The sequence below is a fragment of the Pyrus communis genome, chromosome 12 (assembly GCF_041283825.1).
Source record: "Pyrus communis isolate YQ-2024b chromosome 12, ASM4128382v1, whole genome shotgun sequence".
Lineage (NCBI taxonomy): Eukaryota > Viridiplantae > Streptophyta > Magnoliopsida > Rosales > Rosaceae > Pyrus > Pyrus communis.
The window spans coordinates 6,659,742-6,681,240 of NC_142576.1; the positions used below are offsets into that span (position 1 = coordinate 6,659,742).

Consider the following 21,499-nt stretch of genomic DNA (forward strand, 5'->3'; position numbering starts at 1 on the left):
TGAAGACACAAATATTCAAAGGTATGTAAAATCAATTAATACTTTGTTAACTTTGTTTTATTGACGTTCTACATTTAATTACAATTTTTACTAGGCTTTCTCTTTAAGCGAATTAGCTATTACTAATATATATATATATATATATATATATATATATAAACTAACTTCTTTTCACTAGAGATAAAAGCATAAAAGTAGACATTTGCACTAGAGATATACCCTCTCCACATATTTTAATCTAATATGTTCTTTCACAGATTTACAAAATATGGGCAGGATTTATCTTTAGTGGAAGGATGTCTGTTTATACTTTTGAATATTGGCCTTAAATCTTTCACTAGACAAACAAATAATAAGCCATGTATTCACAATAAGTTAGAAGAAGAAAGTATCTATATAAATTGATAATAGTTAATTCCTTTGATGAGAAAAGACAGAAATGATTATTCTTACTCCAGATAATCAAAACTAAGTTTACCAATTTACATAAATCTGATCCGTCTTAGAGCGCCATTTAATTTTGTTTTAAAAATTATAAAATTGGCAAATAAACTGCTATTTAATTATAGCATGATTTGCAACACTTTTGTAACTCTTATATAACGCTATCACTAAATATATTTTATTGCATAAGACACCAATTTCAATCTTTGTTGTACTAAATTGCAACAAACTTATCTTTTCTTAGACGTTATTCAAATTCTCATTCCCTATATGTAGCCAATTTCACTTACTCTTTATTTCTCAATTCATTTGTCTGTATAAATTAATATAACATTAGCCAAAACTGAACAACTTACAAATTATGCTCAATCTATTTTTAATGATTTTTTTAATTGTTATTACCTACGAACTTTCTTATCACGCAGCAACGCGCAGCACCATTTTCTAGTTTATGTACACAAAAACCCAAACACTCAGTTACTGTTCATTAACAGTAAAGTGCCGAAATTGCCCTCCAATTGCTCTTTGGCATTCTATTTTTTACGTTTCTATACAGCGAAGTGGCGTATTTACCCTTGTTGGCCACGCGTCTCTCATCGCTTTGGCTTCTGTTTCTCGACTCTTCTACTTAATTCCACTCTCTCATTCAAAAAATCAAATCGCTCATCGCTTCTTCTCCAAACCTCTACTTCGACTACAACTTCTAAATTTTTCCTTTTGTGTTCACTTATCTCTCTCTCAAATCTCTGCTTCCGTTGCACTCGAACTCCTTCCGTCGCTTTCAAACGCCGGCCAAGGTATCGACCACCCCTTCTCTATCTTCTTCTTTCACTTCTCCTATGCAAATCTCAGCATAAAATTAGTTTTCATGTGTCCTTGAATGCTAATCTTTTTCCTCTCTCTAAAATCCATCTAAAAAAATGTATAATGGGTATTGTTTCTCTCAGCAGGTTACTCGGAGAAGTTTGTGAAGGGTCAATAGGACAAGATGGATTGCGTTTCAAAGTGCAAAAAATACAGGGCCTGCCTCTCTATGCGTTTCCAATCTTCCAAAAATCATGTTCGTGGAGGCGATTTGAGAAGGATTTGAAGCTCGGCTACAAAGATTTGATTCAAATTGGTGGATTTGGGTAAGAAACTAAGAAACCCTAATACTGTCTTTTGGTTTTAAGAGAACTATCATAAAATCCCTCCGAAATGTTTGTGATTCCAAATCTAATCAACTTTTCTTAAACTCATCCCTTTCCCATGTAGCAAATCACAGCTCTAAAATATTCCAATTAATTAATTATCATAAGCTTTTTGTAGAGTACTACTTCCATATATCTTTTGTGATTCCAAATCTTATCAATTTTTCTTAAACTCATCCCTTTCTCATTCACTTCCTTCTTCTTTCAATACATACTCGCTTACAATTTCATTATTTTTGTTCAAATGAGTGATGGAGATTTCAAATAGGTTGTGCACTCTGTATTCTGCAATTTATAATTCCCCTCCTCATTTGAGTTTTAATTATCATAAGTATTTATGATCTTATTTTTCGTTGTGCACTCTGTGTGAAGTGTTCCTTGTAATAGCAGTGTATCTTATGGTGGGTTTATAATAGCAAATGTGAAGTCTTGTTTCTAATAGCAGTGTATCTCATTTTATGTCATAAAATAAGGAGGGGAATTTTGAATACAGTTTTCAATTCAAATTGTATGTGAAGTGTTGCTTCTTGTTGTTATTGGGATTTTTTTTTTTTTTTCTCATACAATTATCATCATTTGGTCATAGCTGCTCGAGTTTGAGTAGTTTGTGTCCAACATTCGGATTGTACTTTCTGTTGACAATGATCTCATTGTTTTTGATGTGGGACAAGGTTTGAAGTGGAGAGACCAAGAACTGGGCACCCTCTACAGACTGCATAACTTGCTTTTTATCTGTCTATCAATCTATCTTTCTTCACATTTGTATATTAGAATAGACTTAAACCACTTACTACTTGATTATAAAGCTATTTCCTTTAGCATTTATATGTGGAATGATCCATGTGGTTTCACCAATGAACTCACATTCTTGGTTGGCAAGAGGACTCAATAGAGCTCGGTATATAACTCAGAATCCAGTAAGCTCTTGGATGTATACTACTTGAAATCAATTAAAATCTTACGATTAAAATACTTATGGAATTACCGTCTATGATATCATTTTCCAGTTCATTGAAATGTGGCGAAGATTGTCCATGCTCATTGCTCCTCTCCTCCGTACACATGCTCTTTTTTTTTACTCTTACCATTTTTTTCTTTTTAAATTGTAATATTTTGTATATGTCTTTTATAAATGCTTTCAACTTTGAATTTTGGTTTTATGATTGAATAACAAGGAGAACTTCACCCCAATTGGTTCCAATCGGCTCTTCCAAGTGACAAGAAGGATTTGATTATTGGGATTTCTTAGTAGGTAATAATGTTTTAATCTTAATCTATGATTGTGTTGAAGTAAAATATTGGATTTTATTAATGGGTTTTGAATTTTGATTCTGACCCAATCCACGTATTGATACGTAAATTCGAGCTGAATGAGATTGTATGCTTTGATTACACTTTTTAATGGCATACAATTGCACCTTGATGTTTGTAGATTTCAATTTTTTAGTTTCACAGTAGGCTTATATCTTCTACACTCTTGAGCAAGAATATCAGATTGTATATATATTTTGACTTCACATTTGTTGGTTTTATTTCAGTAGTTTTATGGGTGATACAATTACGAAGGTACTGTACGAAGTTACAGAATTTCATGCGAACTTTTAAGGTTGGACTCTTGGTCTTTCTCTCACTTTTTACTTGAATGTTGATCGGGCTTTAAGTATTGTTACTTAATTATTTTATTTTATTATTTTTCTCAATCAAATTGTTTCACTGAAAAATTCGGTTTATATTCATCAATAAACAAAAATAAGTTAATGTCAGTGATGTGTCTTTCTATCTGTACGTTATCTCACTTAGTTTGGGGTTAACTGATAATTAGGACTTATAAGAAATTTATAATCCACTCATAGGAAAAGTTTTTCCCGTACTAATCACTACTGTAGTCTTAACATCTGATTAGATTGGGTAATCATTCAAAATTTCATAACAGAAGCTCATTCTCTCTCTCTCTCTCCCTCCCTCCCTCCCTCCCTCCTATTGCATTTGGGTTTTCCCATGTTTCTCTTTCTGTTGATCTAATTGATGAGTATGGTCACATGGTAGCTGCCAGGTCAGAAAATCAGTTGGAATTGGTTGTAAGGACAGTTGGATAGAGTTGTAAGATTTGGTTAAATAGATAAGATTTAGTTAGATATGTTGAGGGGTAGCTTGGTCATTAAGCAAATAGTGATACTCCTTTATATTTGGTTCTCTTGTAATAATGTTTGGTTGGTTTTTGACAATACAATACAGTGAAGTCGTTTCCTCTTCTAAGTTCTAAGTTTTCCTTTAATTCTTTGATTCTCTTCCATTTTCTAAAGATCTTGTTCAATGTCAAAACTCTGTTTTCTAGTTAATATGGTATCCAGAGCCTTCGTTCCTCCTGTGGTTCGTAGTTTCTTGGGGCGGTTTTTCTGAGAGCTTGATTGTTCATGGAGCTTTGATTCTGTGTTTGTGGTTTATGACATCAGTTGCGGCACGAAGCCATTTCAAGATTTTGTAGCAGGCACGAAGCCATCTGAGTAATTTTCTGGATTGTGGCAGGCACGAAGCCATTTCAAGATTTTGTAGCAGGCACGAAGCCATCTGAGTATTTTTTTTTGGATTGTGGACTGGGCACGAAGCCAATTCAAGATTGTGTAGCGGGCACGAAGCCATCTGGGTAATTTTGTTTTGCAAGATTTGTTGTTTAGTAGGCCATTTCGTTGATAATTGTTGAATTAGTATTGTGTTTTCTTGATTGCTAATCATCATGGCGTCTTCTGGGGTTAAACTTGAGGGTTTGCTTGGAATGTTGACGATCAAATTAACTGATAAGAATTTCTCAAAATGGGTGTTTCAATTTCAATCGGTGTTAAAGGGTTATAAGTTCTTTGGTCATTTTGATGGAACTACTATATGTCCTCCCAAGTTTGTGATTGATTCGACCTCTGGGGTTACTAATGTTGCTACAGAAGCTTTTCTTGAATGAGAATCTATTGATTTAGCTCTTTTGAGTCTATTGATTGCTACTTTATCTGATGAGTCTATCGAACATGTGTTGGGGTGCAAGACTGCCCATGAGGCATGGTCTAATCTTCAAAATAGATATGCATCAATCTCAAAGGCTAGGGTGAATACGTTAAAAACAGAATTTCAAACAATTCAGAAGGGGGGTGATTCAGTTGATCAATATTTGTCCAAAATGAGGCACATTAAAGAACAATTGGTTGCAGCTGGTGAATTTGTTTCAGACAATGATTTTGTGGTGGCTGCTTTATCTGGTTTACTGAGAGAGTATTCTACTATACGAACTATAATTCTTACTCGAGATACTTCTATTTCTCTAAGGGAATTCAGAGAACAGTTACTGTGTGCAGAGAGAGAGGCTGATTCTATGGTTAACACTTTGGCTTATAATTTTTCTGGGTTGTATATGCAAGGTTCTTCTTCTCAGTCCGGTGATTCTCAGGGTTCCTCTAGTAACTCTGATAATGTTCCTTTCTCCACTGGTGGTACTATTACTCGAGCTCCCAATAATGCTCCACCTGTGAGTATGCCATTTATGTCTCAGGGTTCTAATGCACTGCCTGCTCTGCCACCAGGTCCAATGTTTCCACAGATTCCTTATTCTATGGATGATTCTATGTTTCCTCAAGTTCCATTTTCTCCTAATTCATACATGATGCCTCCATCTTTGCCTCCTACATATCCTGATTTTACAAATGTCTATGGTTTTATGGGCAATAGTAATTCTTCTAGGCCATTTCCTAATTCCAATCATGGTTCGCGGCCTTTCTCTGGTTCTAAGCTTAATGGGGGCTATAGAGGTCCAAATTTTGGCAGTGGACGTGGACAGTTTTCTGGTCCTAAACAAAGTGGAGGTACTTGGCAGTCTTGGTCAGGGAATACTGAAACTAGATCTCATATTGTTCCAGAATGTCAAATCTGTTCTAAACGTGGTCACACAGCCCCTAATTGTTGGAAGCGATCTACTAGTCCTAGTTCGATGGGACAGGTTGTGGAATGTCAAATATGTGGCAAGCGTGGTCATAGTGCTTTGGATTGTCATCATCGTAATAACTTTGCCTATCAAGGCACATCTCCTGCTCCTTCCTTGACTGCTATGCAAGCTCATGCTTCTTCTAATCTTCTCCCTCAAGATTCTTGGATAGTAGACACTGGTGCTTTGCACCATATGACTGCTGATTTGAACTCCCTGCAGCAAGTCTCATCTTATGCAGGATCTGATAAGATTACTATTGGAAATGGTGAAGGTTTGCAAATCGAAAATATTGGTTCTGCACGTTTACATACTTTACCTCAGTCTTTACTTCTCAAAACAGTTTTACATGTTCCTACTATTGCAGTTAGTCTATTGTCAGTTAAACAATTATGCAAGGATAATTTTTGTTGGTTTATATGTGATGATCATGAGTTCTTTGTGCAGGACAAGGTAACCAAGGCTGTTCTGTATCACGGAAGGACAAATGAGGGTGAGTTGTTTCGGATTCCAGTGAAGTTGTTATCAGAGTCTTCATCTCGGAAGTCAGTGGCTCTTCTTGGACAGAAAATAAAGTCTGAAGTATGGCATCAACGGTGTGGTCATCCAAGCAATGAAGTGTTGTCTGTAATGTTGAAACAGTCTAGTATAGTTTGTTCTCCTGATTCTCATCAACATGTGTGTTCTTGTTGTATTTCTGGCAAGATGTGTCGACTGCCATTTCATGATAGAAACGAGTCCTGTAAATTTCCTTTTCAAAAGGTGCATACTGATCTGTGGGGTCCATCACCTACTATGTCTATAGAAGGTTACAAATACTATGTCAGTTTTATTGATGAGTTTACCAGATTTGTATGGATATTTCCTTTAATCAATAAATCAGAAGTGGTTGATGTCTTTCAGAAATTCTACAATTTTGTCTTCACTCAGTTTAATATTGGAATTAAGTGTTTGCAATCTGATGGTGGTGGGGAGTATATAAGTAAAAGATTTGTTGATTTTCTGAATCATAAGAGCGTTGTACATATGATTTCGTGTCCATATACTCCTCAACAAAATGGACTTGCTGAGAGGAAACATAGACACATTGTGGAAACTGCTATTACCCTTATGACTACTGCTCAGTTACCTCAGGATCTTTGGTATCATGCTTGTGCACATTCTGTGTTTCTGATTAATAGAATGCCTTGCAAGGCTTTAGGCATGCAATCTCCATATCAAAGTCTATATGGTGTTTCTCCTTCTTTACAAAGGCTTAAAATATTTGGTACTACGGTTTATCCATACATTAGACCTTACAATGTGAATAAATTGCAACCAAGGGCTTTGTTATGTGCTTTTATGGGATATGCCTCTGGCTATAAAGGAGTTATCTGTTTCCATTTAAAGTCTAGGAAATTTATCATTTCTCGGCATGTGATTCATGATGAAGATTTGTTTCCATATAAGTCCCAGCTTTCATTACAGACTACATCTCAGGGAAGTAGTTCTTCCGATTCCACCAATGTATCTTCTCCAATACATTCTGCTATCTTTATGCCACAGTCAGTTTCAGTGCCTACTGATGCTTCATATCTTGATGGTGTTGTGGGTCGAAATGGTATTGCTTTGTCTGATTCTACTACTCTGCATCCTTCTCAGCGATTGTCTGGCCCACTGAGTCCCTCTTTGACTGTCCCTGAATCTGAAACAACTCCCTCATCTTCCTCGACAGCTTTGGTGTTACCTGTCCTTGATCCTGCACAACTGGAGGTTATTCTTCCCATTCCTTCATCTTCTACTGGGGGTACTCCACATCCTACTGTTTCTTCTCCTCCACGAATGAAAACTAGGTTACAAACTGGTGCCATTTCGAGGAAGACCTATGCTAATTACATAGCATCCTTACCAGAATTACACTCATTGCAGCTTGATGCCCAGGAGTCTTGTTCTGATGGTTTTTCATTTGTGGCTAGTCTGAATGATCTGTCTGAGCCTAAATCTTTTAAGCATGCTGCATCTGATGTTCATTGGCAAAATGCCATGCAAGAAGAATTTGATGCTTTAACCAGTCAAGGGACTTGGGTGTTGGTTCCTCCACCAACACATAGATCAATCATTGGTAGTAAGTGGGTTTATAAATTGAAGAGGAATCCTGATGGTACAATATCCAGATATAAGGCACGGTTAGTGGCTCAAGGTTATACTCAAGAGTTTGGTTTGAATTATTTTGAAACCTTTAGTCCTGTTGTTAGGCATACTACAGTTCGGTTGATAATTTCTCTTGCTGCTCAAAACAAATGGGCATTAAGGCAACTTGACATTAAAAATGCCTTTTTACATAGAGATTTAGAAGAAGAGGTTTACATGCAGCAACCTCAAGGTTTTGTGGATTCTACACATCCTGATTTTGTGTGCAAATTGGTTAAATCTCTGTATGGTTTGAAACAGGCACCTAGGGCCTGGAATGCTAAGTTTACAGGCTATCTTCCAGCTATGGGATTTACAATGTCTAAATCCGATAACAGTCTGTTTATCAAACATGATGGCACTGATGTTATTGCCTTATTATTATATGTTGATGACATTATCCTGACAGGATCTAATGCCACAAAGGTTCAGGCTATTATTCAAGAATTGGGAGATGTTTTTGATCTCAAAGACATGGGCAGATTGTCTTATTTTCTCGGGTTGCAGATTCAGTATCATGCTAATGGTGATATTTTCTTGAATCAATCTAAGTATGCCAAAGATTTGATTCACAAAGCTGGTATGGACAATTGCAAGCCTGCATCCACACCATGTAAGCCTCATACTCAGCTCTTAGCATCTGATGGCACTCCTTTAAGTGATCCCACTATGTATCACAGTCTTGTTGGTGCTTTACAGTACCTTACCTTTACTCGACCAGATCTCTCATATGCTGTCAACATTGCTTGTCAGTATATGAATACACCTACTGATGTTCATTATGGTCTTGTGAAAAGGATTCTTCGCTATGTTCAAGGTACTGCCATGTGTGGTCTTACATATTCTGCATCTCTGGACAACTCTATTACAGCATTCTCTGATTCGGATTGGGCAGCTGATCCTAATACTAGAAGATCTATTACAGGTTTTGTGGTGTATATGGGACATAATCCAATCTCGTGGCAATCAAAGAAACAGTCCTCCGTTTCTAGGAGCTCCATAGAGGCTGAGTATAAGGCCTTAGCTCATTGTGCATCTGATGTCATATGGATCCGGTTGCTGCTCAAAAATCTTCATCAGTTCTTGTCAATGCCACCATTATTACAGTGTGATAACCTCTCTGCGTTAGCGTTATGTTCTAATCATGTGTTTCATACACGGATTAAACATTTGGATACTGATTTTCACTTTGTAAGAGAGAAGGTTCAGAAGAAGGACTTACAAGTTCAATATGTTCCCACTGCAGAACAAACGGTTGATGTTCTTACCAAAGGTCTCCATGGACCTGCCTTTTTCAAGCATTGCTGCAATCTCAGGGTTGGTCACCCTACCTGAGATTGAGGGGGGATGATGAGTATGGTCACATGGTAGCTGCCAGGTCAGCAAATCAGTTGGAATTGGTTGTAAGGACAGTTGGATAGAGTTGTAAGATTTGGTTAAATAGATAAGATTTAGTTAGATATGTTGAGGGGTAGCTTGGTCATTAAGCAAATAGTGATACTCCCATACTCCTTTATATTTGGTTCTCTTGCAATAATGTTTGATTGGTTTTTGACAATACAATACAGTGAAGTCGTTTCCTCTTCTGAGTTCTAAGCTTTCCCTTAATTCTTTGATTCTCTTCCATTTTCTAAAGATCTTGTTCAATGTCAAAACTCTGTTTTCTAGTTAATACTAATTTGGGGTGAATTTGTTGAATTTTGGTTGAATTGGAATGTGGGTTTAATTGTGTTGATTTTTTGTTTAACTTCTAGAGTTAGTGGATTCAAAATTAAGAAATAGTAAGTGGTTGTAGTTAATCATATAAAAGATGTGTATGATTTTCATGTTGCATGTGAGATGTTAAAATACAGTAATTTTATTCTTAGTCTTGCTGTTAAAAGTTGTTTTGTTGGTGTATTTACACCCTTTTTTGTTGTGGATCAGCGAGTCCAGCTCAAGATATAGATAAAAGGATACAAGCTCTTAAAAAAAAAGGTATAATTTATTGGCCCTTTTGGCAGGTTAGGAATATGTACCCCTTTCCTTGCTTCGGTATGACTTTAGAAGTTGTTTGGCAGGTTAGGAATATGTACCCCTTCTCTTGGCTTCGGTATGACTATAGAAGAATGTACTGTTCACAAAGGCAAAACAGGGAACAACTACTACTTCATATGGGAGGAAGAGGTTAGTTTAATTGTAATTTTTTTTCTATTTGGTTAAATTCGAAGTTGGTTGGCTTGCATCTAATTTGGTCGTTTGTTGGCACAAGTTGAAGTCACTGGTTTTATTAATGCTGGTGACCGAAATCAATCCAAGTTAATGTTAAAACGATTTCACTATTTTTGTTACAGTGAGGACTAAGAACTTACAACATTTTCTTTATATCTCTCATTTTTTAAATTAAGAAATTTACTTTTTTATACCTCTTTTGTGATCATTTACTGAGAATTTGTTAATTGTTTTAATATGTATGAGGTAGGATTTCTATGTTCATTTCTCATCTTTACAGATTGCCGGATTTCATGTTGTCGAATAGTTTATAGATTTGTCATATTAAGTGTGTCAATATGTTGTTGCAGTAATTCAATTGATGTGATATAAGTTGATGTGTTTATACCTTTAAACATAAAAAATTTCACAAAATTCCCGCAGCAACACGCGAACAAAACTTTATTGTGTAAAACGATAAATGCGTTATATGTGTAGTTGTAGACATAATCTAATGGATGTTACCTTCCATTAACTTTTATCCCTTAATCCTCATCAATTCATTTAATCCGACGGTTAAAAATTGAAAGAGTTTGTAAAAGACAAAAAGAGGCGTATGGTTAACACCACCCTATTTCTATTTCAAAGTCATATTTTATTTTGAACAAATAATATTATCTACGTTAAAGGAGATGAGTGAGATTAGCCTCATAATAGGGCAACAATAATATGATTTATTTTTTTATTTTTTATCAAACAATATTCTCTGCACTAATATTAATATGCAAGTTACTGTTATTGTACATATTGTTTCCTCATGTTATCTTTTCTTTTCTCAAAAAATTGTTGTGTTCTTTTTTTTTTTTTTTTTTTTTTTTTGTGGTTTATGTAGGAATACGACGAAAATTTAAGGTGGATTTTAACAAATCAAGAATGGACACAAATGATAGGGGCAATAATTTAATTTTACATAATGAATAGCATTTGTGACCTATATAAATTAATTTGATTTGCTTCTGTATCTCCGGTTAACGTTTGACTTCACGCATAAGGACATTTTTGATTTCTTGGTTTGTTAATTTGATACCTTTCATAATGTAGGTTACAAATTAAAGATAATTATAAAAATGTCTTAATGCGTGACCAAATGTTAAAAAAAAAAATAAAAGAACTTCATAAGCCGTGCATAAAGGTTAGTGTATATAAAAGTTTTTTATATTAACATCCTACATATTGTTGAGTACACGGTACATCACACAATTACTTTTACAATTAAAATTTATCATAATATAGCCACACACTTTCCCTCAATATCCTCACACCCCACCCAACCCTGCCTGGCCCTGTCTTTTTTCTCCTCCTTCCTTCTGCACTTCCGTTTTTCGTCCCGTTTTCAATTAATCAAAAAGGCAAATTATACGCTGTGTAACATACTGTGTTGCATCGATGATACATAACAATGCTCTTTACATGCATCAGTGGTATACATCTTCTACATTTGGCTTGTTTGTAGGGAATATAAGTTATAACATCAAATTTTAATGTAGAATGTTAATAAAAAAGCTTATATATAATTCGGTTTACAATGAATAACCGGTCAAACTAAACCGAAATTGCATTGCTTGGTTTCATTAATAGATTTAAGTAAAATTGAACCTAAAGTTAACTGAACTGGTGTTCTTCGATTTTGGATTAAAAAATGGACCGGATTGAATTAGACCGTGCCCACCTCTAGTTGTTCGAATTCAAAATTCAAATTGAAGCAAATGATGGGTTGGATTATTGTTCTAAATTTTCTTTCTTTATTGACTGAAATTGTTTTTGTTAATTTTTGGAGATTGGTTACTTTCATCATCGGACACCAGCGCCAGAGCAAACCTACAACCTCGAGCTTGGAGGACTTGCATTGGCACCTAATTGTCAGTTACCCATGCTATGGATTTACGTAGGAATTAACATAAGTTTAACTTCGTTAAATCTCTTACTTTTTTAGTTTTAAAGGAAATTTTTTGAAAATGTCATATGAACTTGTACCCATTTTTTAATTTATCATATAAACTAAAAGTTTAAGCAATTTGTCATACCAACTTTCCGAAATCATTAATTTGTCATCTCACCCTAACTCTGTTAATTTTCCATCCAAAATAAGTCATATGTCTCGCACATGACTTGTATGTAGAGTTTTTTCCACCATTTTAACATCTCACTTCCTTCTATTATGTTGCATTCGATTAAAACAATTCTAAATTGTTCAGTTTAGCATATCATGAAATCAAATTTTATATGGACTCTGTAATATAAGAAACAAGTTGATGTTTGGTGCTAGAAATGGAAATGTAGATGCATATACTCGAACACAACGATCCGCATGAATACCTTCGAACCCAAAATTTAAGAGTTTTGCTAAAGAAAAATAAAGAACTTGTAAAAAGATCTTAAATGATAGAAATAACCTTGAATACAAGTCATGTGTCTCGCACATAACTTATTTTTTAGAAAACTTAACGGAGTTAGGTGAGATGACAAATTGATAATTGCAGAAAGTTAGTATGATAAATTGCTTAAAATTTTAGTATATATGATAAGTTGAAAAATATGTACAAGTTCGACATTTCAAAATTTTCTTCTAGTTTTAGTAAAGAAAATAATAAAATGTCAAACCAACTCGTCACCCACACCTTGCAACTTCTTCCTTTCCTCACCCACACGTTACAAACCTCGACCTCTCTCTCTTCCTTTCTCTTACATTTTTTCTTTCTACGGTTCCGTCATCTTCGTCCTTGCTTTAGTATTCGGAGAAGAAATTATTAAATAATACAGTACTCTAACGTTGATAGCTGATGGTACCTGGCACCTGCCAACAGGTAGATAACACGCGGCAGGAGTCAGATCCTAAAAAGACACAAGTTACACACAAGAGAATGAAAGACGCAGCTTTACGGCATAGGCCCGCAGGTACAAGTTTCAACCCATCGTTTTCTTACCCGCTCTTCGTACGCGGAGGCCCCATGCGTGGCAGAATCTTCAAACCGTCCATCATCTGCAATCGCGAATTCTCTGAGCCACTAGTAAACAACGTTAAGTTGATTGGTCTACTTCTTCAATCCCTTTTAAGTTTCCCAAGAGCACCAGGAGTCGGTCCTCATTAGACGCGAATTACACACACAAAATGAAAGACGTAGCTTTATGCCATAGGCCCATATAAGTAGATTGAAAGATGATGTATGGACAAAGGTTGATACGATATCACATGTTTCTTGAGATACAACTCATACTTTTTATATTTGTGTTTATTCCTTATTTTAATAGTTTATATTGCGTTCATTGGTTAAGCTAACAATTAATGCAATTCAAATTTAAACTTGAATCGTTAAAATAACTGGTGATACGACTTGACACATTAAGAAATTTGTTGAAATATGAAACTTCATTTCAAAGAAGGTATCCAAAAGTCAGTGATGAGGATTGTCATAATGAGTTTGACAAGGGAAGTATGTACAATTATTAAAAAACCCAGTCTCTGGTTGAAACTGATACATGTGGTTGATACTAACATTATGTTTGGATGAGGAAAATAAACATGGAATTTTGGTAAAAGTCAGAATTTATAAATTGACAGGCACCAATTCTCTTGTTTGGATTCATAAATATAGAAATTTAGAATTTCCTCATGAAAAAAAAACTTGGAATTTGGGACCTCCAAATTCCAAGTTCAAATTCCATGTAAATAAGTGTCATTTCTCAATTTCTATGATTGCGAGTTTAAAAATAACAAATTCCGTATTCAATTCCATTGTTCTTTTAGGTTAACCAAATAAGAAAATTTACAAATTCTAGAAAATAAAATATCGTCATTTCAATTTCCGTCATTTTTAAATTCCTTAGTAATCTTAAATTTCTTCACCCAAATATAGTGTAAATCAATCAGTTAATTAACATGTCACTAACAAGTCTACTCGTTTCAACCCGAACCCATTAATGCTCAACTCAAATATTTAATTTTTCATATTGTATAGTTTTATGTTATTACCGTGTTGTTTGCAATATTGCCAAGTCTATTTCGTAGATTTCTAATAGTTTGGCTATGAATTTGTCGGCGGAAACATACAGGTTGAATGTTGAAGTAGGATTCGAAAAAAATAATATATAATTCGGTTTACAATCGATAACCTGTCAAATCGAATTGGAACCGCAGGAAGCGAACTGCTCAGTTTCATTAAGAAATTTAAGTAAAAGTGTAAAACCAAACGTTTCGGTTTGGAAAGTTATTCGGACTGAATCACCGATGTTTTCTCTGCGTCCACATGTCTCAGAAAATGTTTTGGCCACGCTGAGCCACTCGTAGTCAATGTCAGGAGAGGGTGAGTGATATAATGGAGAAAATTTCATTGTGACAGGAACATAAATGGCACACCACGTGTTTTAATTGAAGTGGTAGGAAATTTTATTCTTTAAGTTATTAACTTTTTAACACACATATTCCACTATTTGTATAGTGACACGTGGTATACCACTCTGTGTACCGATCACGCTGAAAAATCTCACGCCGGAACTGGAAGAAAAGTTAGTTGATTGTTCACCTTCAATCCCTTTTAAATTCCGCAAAAAATGTGAGCACCAAAGAGTCGGTCCTTATAAGACACGAATTACACACAAAAAATGAAAAGGGATGTGCTATCCACATACCCCTTTTATTTCTCTCACACCCTTTATTAATTCTTGTCCTTTTGATCTTCTTCAATTCATCTAATCAGACGGCAAAAAATTAAAAAGGTGTGAGAAAAGTAACCCAAATGAAAAATTTACTGACGTAGGTTTGAAGGGCGACATAGTTTGAAATTGGACTGATTGTGGGACATTAAATAAGAAATGAGTTTTTGTGCTCGAGTTTATTTATTATTTTAATGATTTATGTTGTGTCAATCGATTAGGCTAACAAGTAATACAACTCAAATTTAAATCCGACTTGTTAAAATAATTAGTGACGCTACCTAACATGTTAGGAATTTTTATTTGGTGATTGAAGCTTGAAACAACAATCAACAAGGCCCAAAAATCCAACTATAATCTTCTAAGCATGTACTGTAGGAAATTATTTGCCTTTCCGATATCCAAAAGTTAGTTAGAGTGAGTTTGATAAGGGAGTTATGTACAATTATTAAAAGATAATATTAACCGAAGGTGAGCTACCATTTGTCCCTTATCACTTCAATTATAGACTTGTTATCTATTAGCTGCTAAGAAATAATATTTAATTCTGTCTTGGGCCTGTGCTTCAACTAACCCAAATCCAAAAAGCCCTTGCATGCTTGGGCTTTTAATATTTTTCAGCCCAATTTTTAATTGATTACCCAAACACTAACAACTATTAGTGATTAATCAGATACAACACTATCAACTTTTAATGATTAATCAAATACAGTAATCATTGTCAACGAATCTAGACAACTAATCAAACAAATGGGTCCATTTTCTAAAAAAATAAAAAATAAAAAAGATGAAATGGATCCACTGTTAAAAAAAAATAAATAAATAAATTACATTTTACCTTATCAGATTTGAAGTCAATTTCAATTCCCTACAATATCTTTAAAACATTTCAATTTCATATATTTACTTATTATTTTATTTCAATTTCATAAATCTGTTAGAAAATTTGTTAAGTTAACCGTTAAGTCATGATGGGGCAAATACGAGGTTCCCATTTGTGCTGACATAGCTGCCATATTTGTGCCACGTGGCTAAACACTTAATAAAAAATTAAAAATATTAAAAAAAAAAAAAAAAAAAAAACTGAAACCCAGAAATCCCCTTCCCCCTTCGTCTTCCCCACCCCAAATCAACGCGCGCGCGCGCGCACACACACTCTCTCTCTAATCACCCTCTTCCTACTCTCCATTTACCTCACCTCCCGCCACCACTCCCAGGCCTAGAAGGCCCATCCCAAGCCTGCCATCGCTGTCCAGCCGAGTTGCCATGGCCTGCAGCAATCTTTCCCTTCTCACCTTCGTCCTTCACCTTCTCGGTGACGGGAAGGATGAAGAACTTCCATCGCCATCGGATTTGATAGGATGCAAATCGTGGAGCAGAGAAGGGAGTGGAGGATGGAAGGAAAAGGTTGATTTGGGGAGAGAGAAGGGAGGGGAGGTGAAGAGAGTGGAGGAAAGGAAGAAGGTGGATCGGCGAGGCTAAGAGGGAGGAGTGGATCGGAGAAGGGTGGCTTGGGTGGGCAAATGGTGGATGATGAGGGATGGGAGAAGAGGGTGCTCGAATGGAGAGGATGGAGGGGTGGAGCTGTGGGGGAGGGGGGGGGTTAGAGTGGATGGAAGGGTGCTCGGCGGGGAAGATGAAGTCTGGGTTTCTAGTTTTTATTTTATATTTTATATTTTAATTTTATAATTATTTTAATATTTATAAATTTTTATTAAGTGTTTAGCCAAGTGGCACAAATATGGTAGCCACATCATCACAAATGGGAACCTCATATTGGCCATGTCATCACTTAACTATTAACTTAACAGATTTTTAACGGATGTATGAAATTGAAATAAAATGATAAGTATATGTATGAAATTGAAATTTTTTAAAGATGTTGTAAGGAATTAAAATTGACCCCAAACCTGAGAGGGTAAAATGTAATTTACCCAAAAAAAAACCACCAAAGCAAATGAAAGAAAAGAAATGCATATGAAATTAAACCCAAAAGAAGAAACAAATGGGACCACCGTAAAAAAATCACAAAAGCAGATGAAAGAATAAAACGCAGGTGAAATCAAACCCAAAAGCAGAAACGAATGGTACCATTGTAAAAAAAATTTCAAAAGCAGATGAAACTAAACCCAAAAGCAGAAGTCTTTTGATTATTACCTGTTAAACGATGAAGGACGATCTACTGAAGAGATGGGGAAGACAACGGTAGGGTTGGTTCGGTTAACCGATGTCCAAGAATTATAGGAACTGCTCATCAAACCAACCGGTTAACTGATGACCAACCGGTAAAATTTCTGTAGATATATATATATTTTTTTCAATGGGTGCGGTTGGTAGTCAGCGATACTATAAATAGCAAAGCTTATGAGCTCCTGAACTCACACCAGCACTTGATACAAAAGCAATAACACTTGGCTAGTTCGCTTCAGGTTTGAAATCTTTGAAATATGGCTTCTGTGGAAGTTCCACTATCTCAATCTTCAAACCCAAATGACACTTTTGATGTTCATCAGCCTAAGCCTTCAGCCACTTTTTCTCCCAGCATTTGGGGTGACCATTTTCTGTCCTATGCTTCTTTGGTAAGACTTCTTTCTAACTACAATAAACTATTATATATTTTGCACACTATATTATTATGAAAATTAAATTGGGTATATTATCAATTTCCCCCCTGAACTTGTGACCATTAGCCAATTTCCCCCTCAACTTTAATTTTGGCCAATTTCCCCCTGAACTCTCATGATTAGTCAATTTCCCCCCTCAACTTTAATTTAGCCAATTTCCCCCCTCAACTCTTATAATTAGTCAATTTGCACCCTACTGTTAAATTTTAATTTGATCATAATTAAACAAGTGTGTGTAAGAAACTAAATAAGATGTATGTTAATCATGTTCCTATATCTTTATCCTATTACAAATAGATAAAAATTTAGAATTTTACAATTTATCATAGATAGTATTATTAGTCATAATAAATCAGTATGGAGTAATTTTATTTGATTTTTGACCATACAAAATTGATAACAAAAAGGATTGATGTGTAAATTTTTGTATGTGAATACAATTTTCTTTATAAAAGTGAAAGCTAAGTTCAAGTAAATTGCGGAGAATCGAGCTTAAGTAAAAAAATGGCTAGTCTATTCATAATTTTCGACTCCTTATTAAGAATAACCCATTTTATTGAAATAGGTTTGATCCATGAGTTCAGAATTATTATTTCTTTTTGTTATTATTTCTTCTTCTACATGCTTTAAACCCGATTCATAACTTTTTCTTATAATCAACCCATGTCACATACTAACTGTATTATGTTTTTGTACATTTTACCCTATATTATGCAGGTGAGTTTATGTTAATTTTAGTACTTTGTTGGAAGCTATTAGAAAGATTGAAAATTAAGAAAAGAATAGATGGAAAATTTAAAAAAAAAAAAATTAACAGTAAGGTGCAAATTGACTAATTTTGAGAGTTGAGGGGGGAAATTGGCCAAAATTAAAGTTGAGGGGGGAAATTGGCCAATGGTCACAAGTTCAGGGGGGAAATTGATAATATACCCAATTAAATTTGTAATTTTAAACAAAGAGGAAAAAAGAGAGTACTTTAATCATTTAAAATGCTACTGATTCGAAATCATTTTATCTAACTTTCCCTTCCTTATGGCAAACTTGTTGCGAATCTAACTACCAAAGTTAAATTCACACAATTTTTCTTTTTCTTTTTTTGGTTTTTGGGAAAAACAAGTTCTAAAAGTCATGAAAACTGCCACGCAAGCCTAGGTGCTTCTCTTTTCTCAATGTTTACAATTTTGAAATTGACATCATAAAGGTTATGCGTTTTCTAATGTGTTACCAGACTTATAATCATCTTATACTAATTGTAGTCTATATCTTTTGGTACTTGGAAACCTCCTCATTCAAACATATCCTAAAGGTTATGCGTTTTCTTTTTTCTTAAATCAAAATGTGATCCTGTGCAGGAAGTGGATGCTGAACTTGAACAACATGTACAAGAACTGAAGGAAGAAGTGAGAAGAATGCTAATGACATCACTTGAAAATGTTTCCCAAAAGCTGAACTTGATTGATGACATTCAGCGCTTTGGTGTGGCCTACCATTTTGGAAATGAAATTGAAGAAATTTTACAGAAAATTCACGAGAGCTCTTATGATTTGGATAACCTGTGCACGGCTGCTCTTTGTTTTCGATTGCTTAGACAACAAGGTTATAACGTTTCATGCGGTAAGTAATCTCGGATGGTGGTCTGGTCATATATATATATATATATATATATATATATATATATATGTATATATATATATATGTATATGTATGTATGTATGTGTATAATCTAAATGCTTCTTGAGGTTCTGAATTTTCCATTTTGTTGGTCATGCAGACTTATTCAACAAGTTCAAGGACGGTAATGGAAATTTCAAGGGATCACTCGTTGATGATGTTGTAGGACTACTAAGCTTGTATGAAGCCACACACCTTAGGATACATGGAGAGGAGATACTAGATGAGGCACTAACCTTCACCACGACTAATCTCGAATCGGCGACAGTCCGTTTAAGCCCCCCACTTGCAAAAGCAGTAACGCACGCCTTAAATCAGCCGCTTCGAAAGGGTTTACCAAGGGTTGAAGCAAGGTATTACTTGTCAGTCTACCAGGAACTAAGAGAATCACCGAATGAAACTCTCCTAAAGTTCGCCAAGTTGGATTTCAACCGACTGCAACGAGTCCATCAGAAAGAACTAAGCGAAATCACAAGGTAAATTAATTCCTTATTCATCCATATACATCACTTACTAAAGAGTTGAATTCCCCATCTCTAGCTACTAAATAATTATTTTTGTAGCTTAGGTGGTGGAAGGACTTGGACGTGCCAAACAACCTACCTTTTGCAAGAGACAGACTGGTTGAGGTCTACTTCTGCTGGGGTTTGACAGTCGACTTTCAGCCTCAATATTCCTTTGCTAGGAGGACATCAAGCAAAGTTACTGCTATAATATCCCTTATCGATGACGTTTATGAATATGGCACAAATGAACAACTGGAGCTCTTTACTGAAGCTATTGAGTGGTATGAATATATCATTAGTTAAAATTCTCTTATATATATATATATAATATCTAACCTTACATCACCATCCGATTAAAAAGGAAAAACTAACCTAATTATGCACAACTGATTTATGTATTACTTGATCAGGTGGGATGTCTCAGCCATAGATCAACTACCAGAGTATATGAAAGTCTGCTATCGGGCGTTGTTGGACGTATATACTGAAATTCATGAAAAGCTTGCGCACGATGGGAAATTATATCGCATCCACCATGCAAGAGAAGTGGTACTATTCCTCAATATTTGCTTAGTATCGAGTCTAAAGTTGTTACAAGGCCAGAAAAATGTGCTGCAAATACTTTACAATATGTATAGAAACAATTGATTCTTTTTGTATAATCTTTGTATATCAATATGAATTAACAGTAGAAATGATTAAGAATTATTATAATCTCATGATCTGGTATGTGTCAGATGAAAAAAGTAGTTAGAGGCTACTTCAATGAAGCCAAATTGTTCCGCCAGAAGCACATGCCATCACTGGATGAATACATGTCTGTATCACTCGTGACCGGTGGCTGCCTGTTGCTAATAACCACATCCTTTGTTGGAATGGAAGAAGCTACAATAGACTCCTTTGATTGGTTATTAACTTCCCCTCCAGTAGTGAAGGCTACGTCAACAATTCTCAGATTCATGGATGACATAGCGGAACACAAGGTACTAAATCTTTTATATAAATAGTACGAATAAGTATTGTCGATTGTAAAATGTCTCACACAAAAAACTTGACAAAATAAAATTTAACTCAAATAAGTAGTTCCACTTCTAAGTGCACCAAATGCTTTTGTGACAAAACCCTATACCTATTGGGCTAGCAAGTGGTTAAGTTAGAATAGTATCACTGCTTGACCTATTAGTAGTGGACTACTGGCCCTTAACTAAAATCTTGACAAGCACAACTATTATGATTGCATTAATACTTATACTAATTAATGGTCCTTTTTATCCTACTCCTCATGCACTAGTTTGAGCAAGAGAAAGAACATTTTATCGGTGTTGTGAACTGTTACATGAAGAAATATGGGGCCACAGAAGAAGAAGCGATAACCGAACTTCAAGGACAAGTGAATAATGCATGGAAGGACATAAACGAGGCGTGCCTCCACCCTACTGCTGTCCCCATGCCCCTGCTAATTCGTTTTCTCAATTTTGCTCGGGTCATGGATGTTGTGTACAAGCATGAAGATGGATACACTAATGCTAAGGGTGTGGTAAAAGATCTTATAATTTCTACACTAGTAGAACCCGTAGCTTTATAAGCCTAAAATATCGACTTATTGTGATGTTTCTTTTGAAAGTATAATCTCCAGTGCCCAAGTTGCCTACAAAAAAATAAGGAGCTACTATCCGTTAAGACTGTAAAAATGTAATTTGGGTTGTGCCTTTGCTTTCCATATTATGATTCTATCAATAAAACAACTATGCAGTTGGGAATAAAACATATACTAATTATTCAGCTGAAATAGCACAATAGAACACGCATATATAGCAGTTGGTGCTAGAACTCAGACGGAGTTTGGGCACAGGGTTTAACACGTATTGGTCCCTGGTGTTGCTTTTGGTCTTAGTGCCACAAGATGGCTTGAGAAAAAGAGAGAATAGACTTGTCATTATTGGAAGCTGGGAACAGACAGTGTTTTTGTTTGAGCATGTGTGTAAGTTGCGCATTAATCTAACTTCTTAACCAAATAATTGTGTACCAAGT

The 21,499-nt window shown here is 35.2% G+C and overlaps 1 protein-coding gene and 1 long non-coding RNA gene across 4 annotated transcripts; both read left to right on the forward strand.

Annotated features, from left to right (window-relative positions):
• Positions 1 to 1,055: 1,055 nt before the first annotated feature.
• LOC137745947 (uncharacterized) lies at positions 1,056 to 10,242 on the forward strand. Of its 2 annotated transcripts, none has more exons than XR_015954344.1 (7): positions 1,056 to 1,241; positions 1,392 to 2,551; positions 2,642 to 2,690; positions 2,810 to 2,886; positions 3,173 to 3,240; positions 9,694 to 9,744; positions 9,828 to 10,242. It is a non-coding gene; the product is annotated as an uncharacterized LOC137745947 (long non-coding RNA). The 2 variants fall into 2 exon arrangements; XR_015954345.1 differs by having other exon boundaries at positions 1,395 to 2,551.
• A 6,803-nt stretch (positions 10,243 to 17,045) lies between these two features.
• On the forward strand, positions 17,046 to 21,233 carry LOC137744022 ((-)-germacrene D synthase). Of its 2 annotated transcripts, XM_068483883.2 has the most exons (7): positions 17,046 to 17,246; positions 18,644 to 18,905; positions 19,063 to 19,438; positions 19,531 to 19,749; positions 19,879 to 20,017; positions 20,206 to 20,451; positions 20,760 to 21,233. In XM_068483883.2, exons 1-7 carry the CDS (start codon positions 17,115 to 17,117, stop codon positions 21,051 to 21,053), a joined length of 1,668 nt encoding a protein of 555 aa, XP_068339984.2. In that variant the 5' UTR covers positions 17,046 to 17,114; the 3' UTR covers positions 21,054 to 21,233. The 2 variants fall into 2 exon arrangements, with proteins under 2 accessions (XP_068339984.2, XP_088538050.1); XM_088681924.1 differs by lacking the exon at positions 19,531 to 19,749 and having other exon boundaries at positions 17,047 to 17,246.
• Positions 21,234 to 21,499: the final 266 nt, after the last annotated feature.

Coding starts and splice junctions, on each gene's coding strand:
- LOC137744022 (XM_068483883.2), top strand. CDS start 17,115: ATGGCTTCTGTGGAAGTTCCACTATCTCAATCTTCAAACCCAAATGAC. Junction 19,750..19,878: donor TTTACTGAAGCTATTGAGTG/GTATGAATATAT, acceptor TTACTTGATCAG/GTGGGATGTCTCAGCCATAG. Junction 20,452..20,759: donor ATGACATAGCGGAACACAAG/GTACTAAATCTT, acceptor CTCATGCACTAG/TTTGAGCAAGAGAAAGAACA.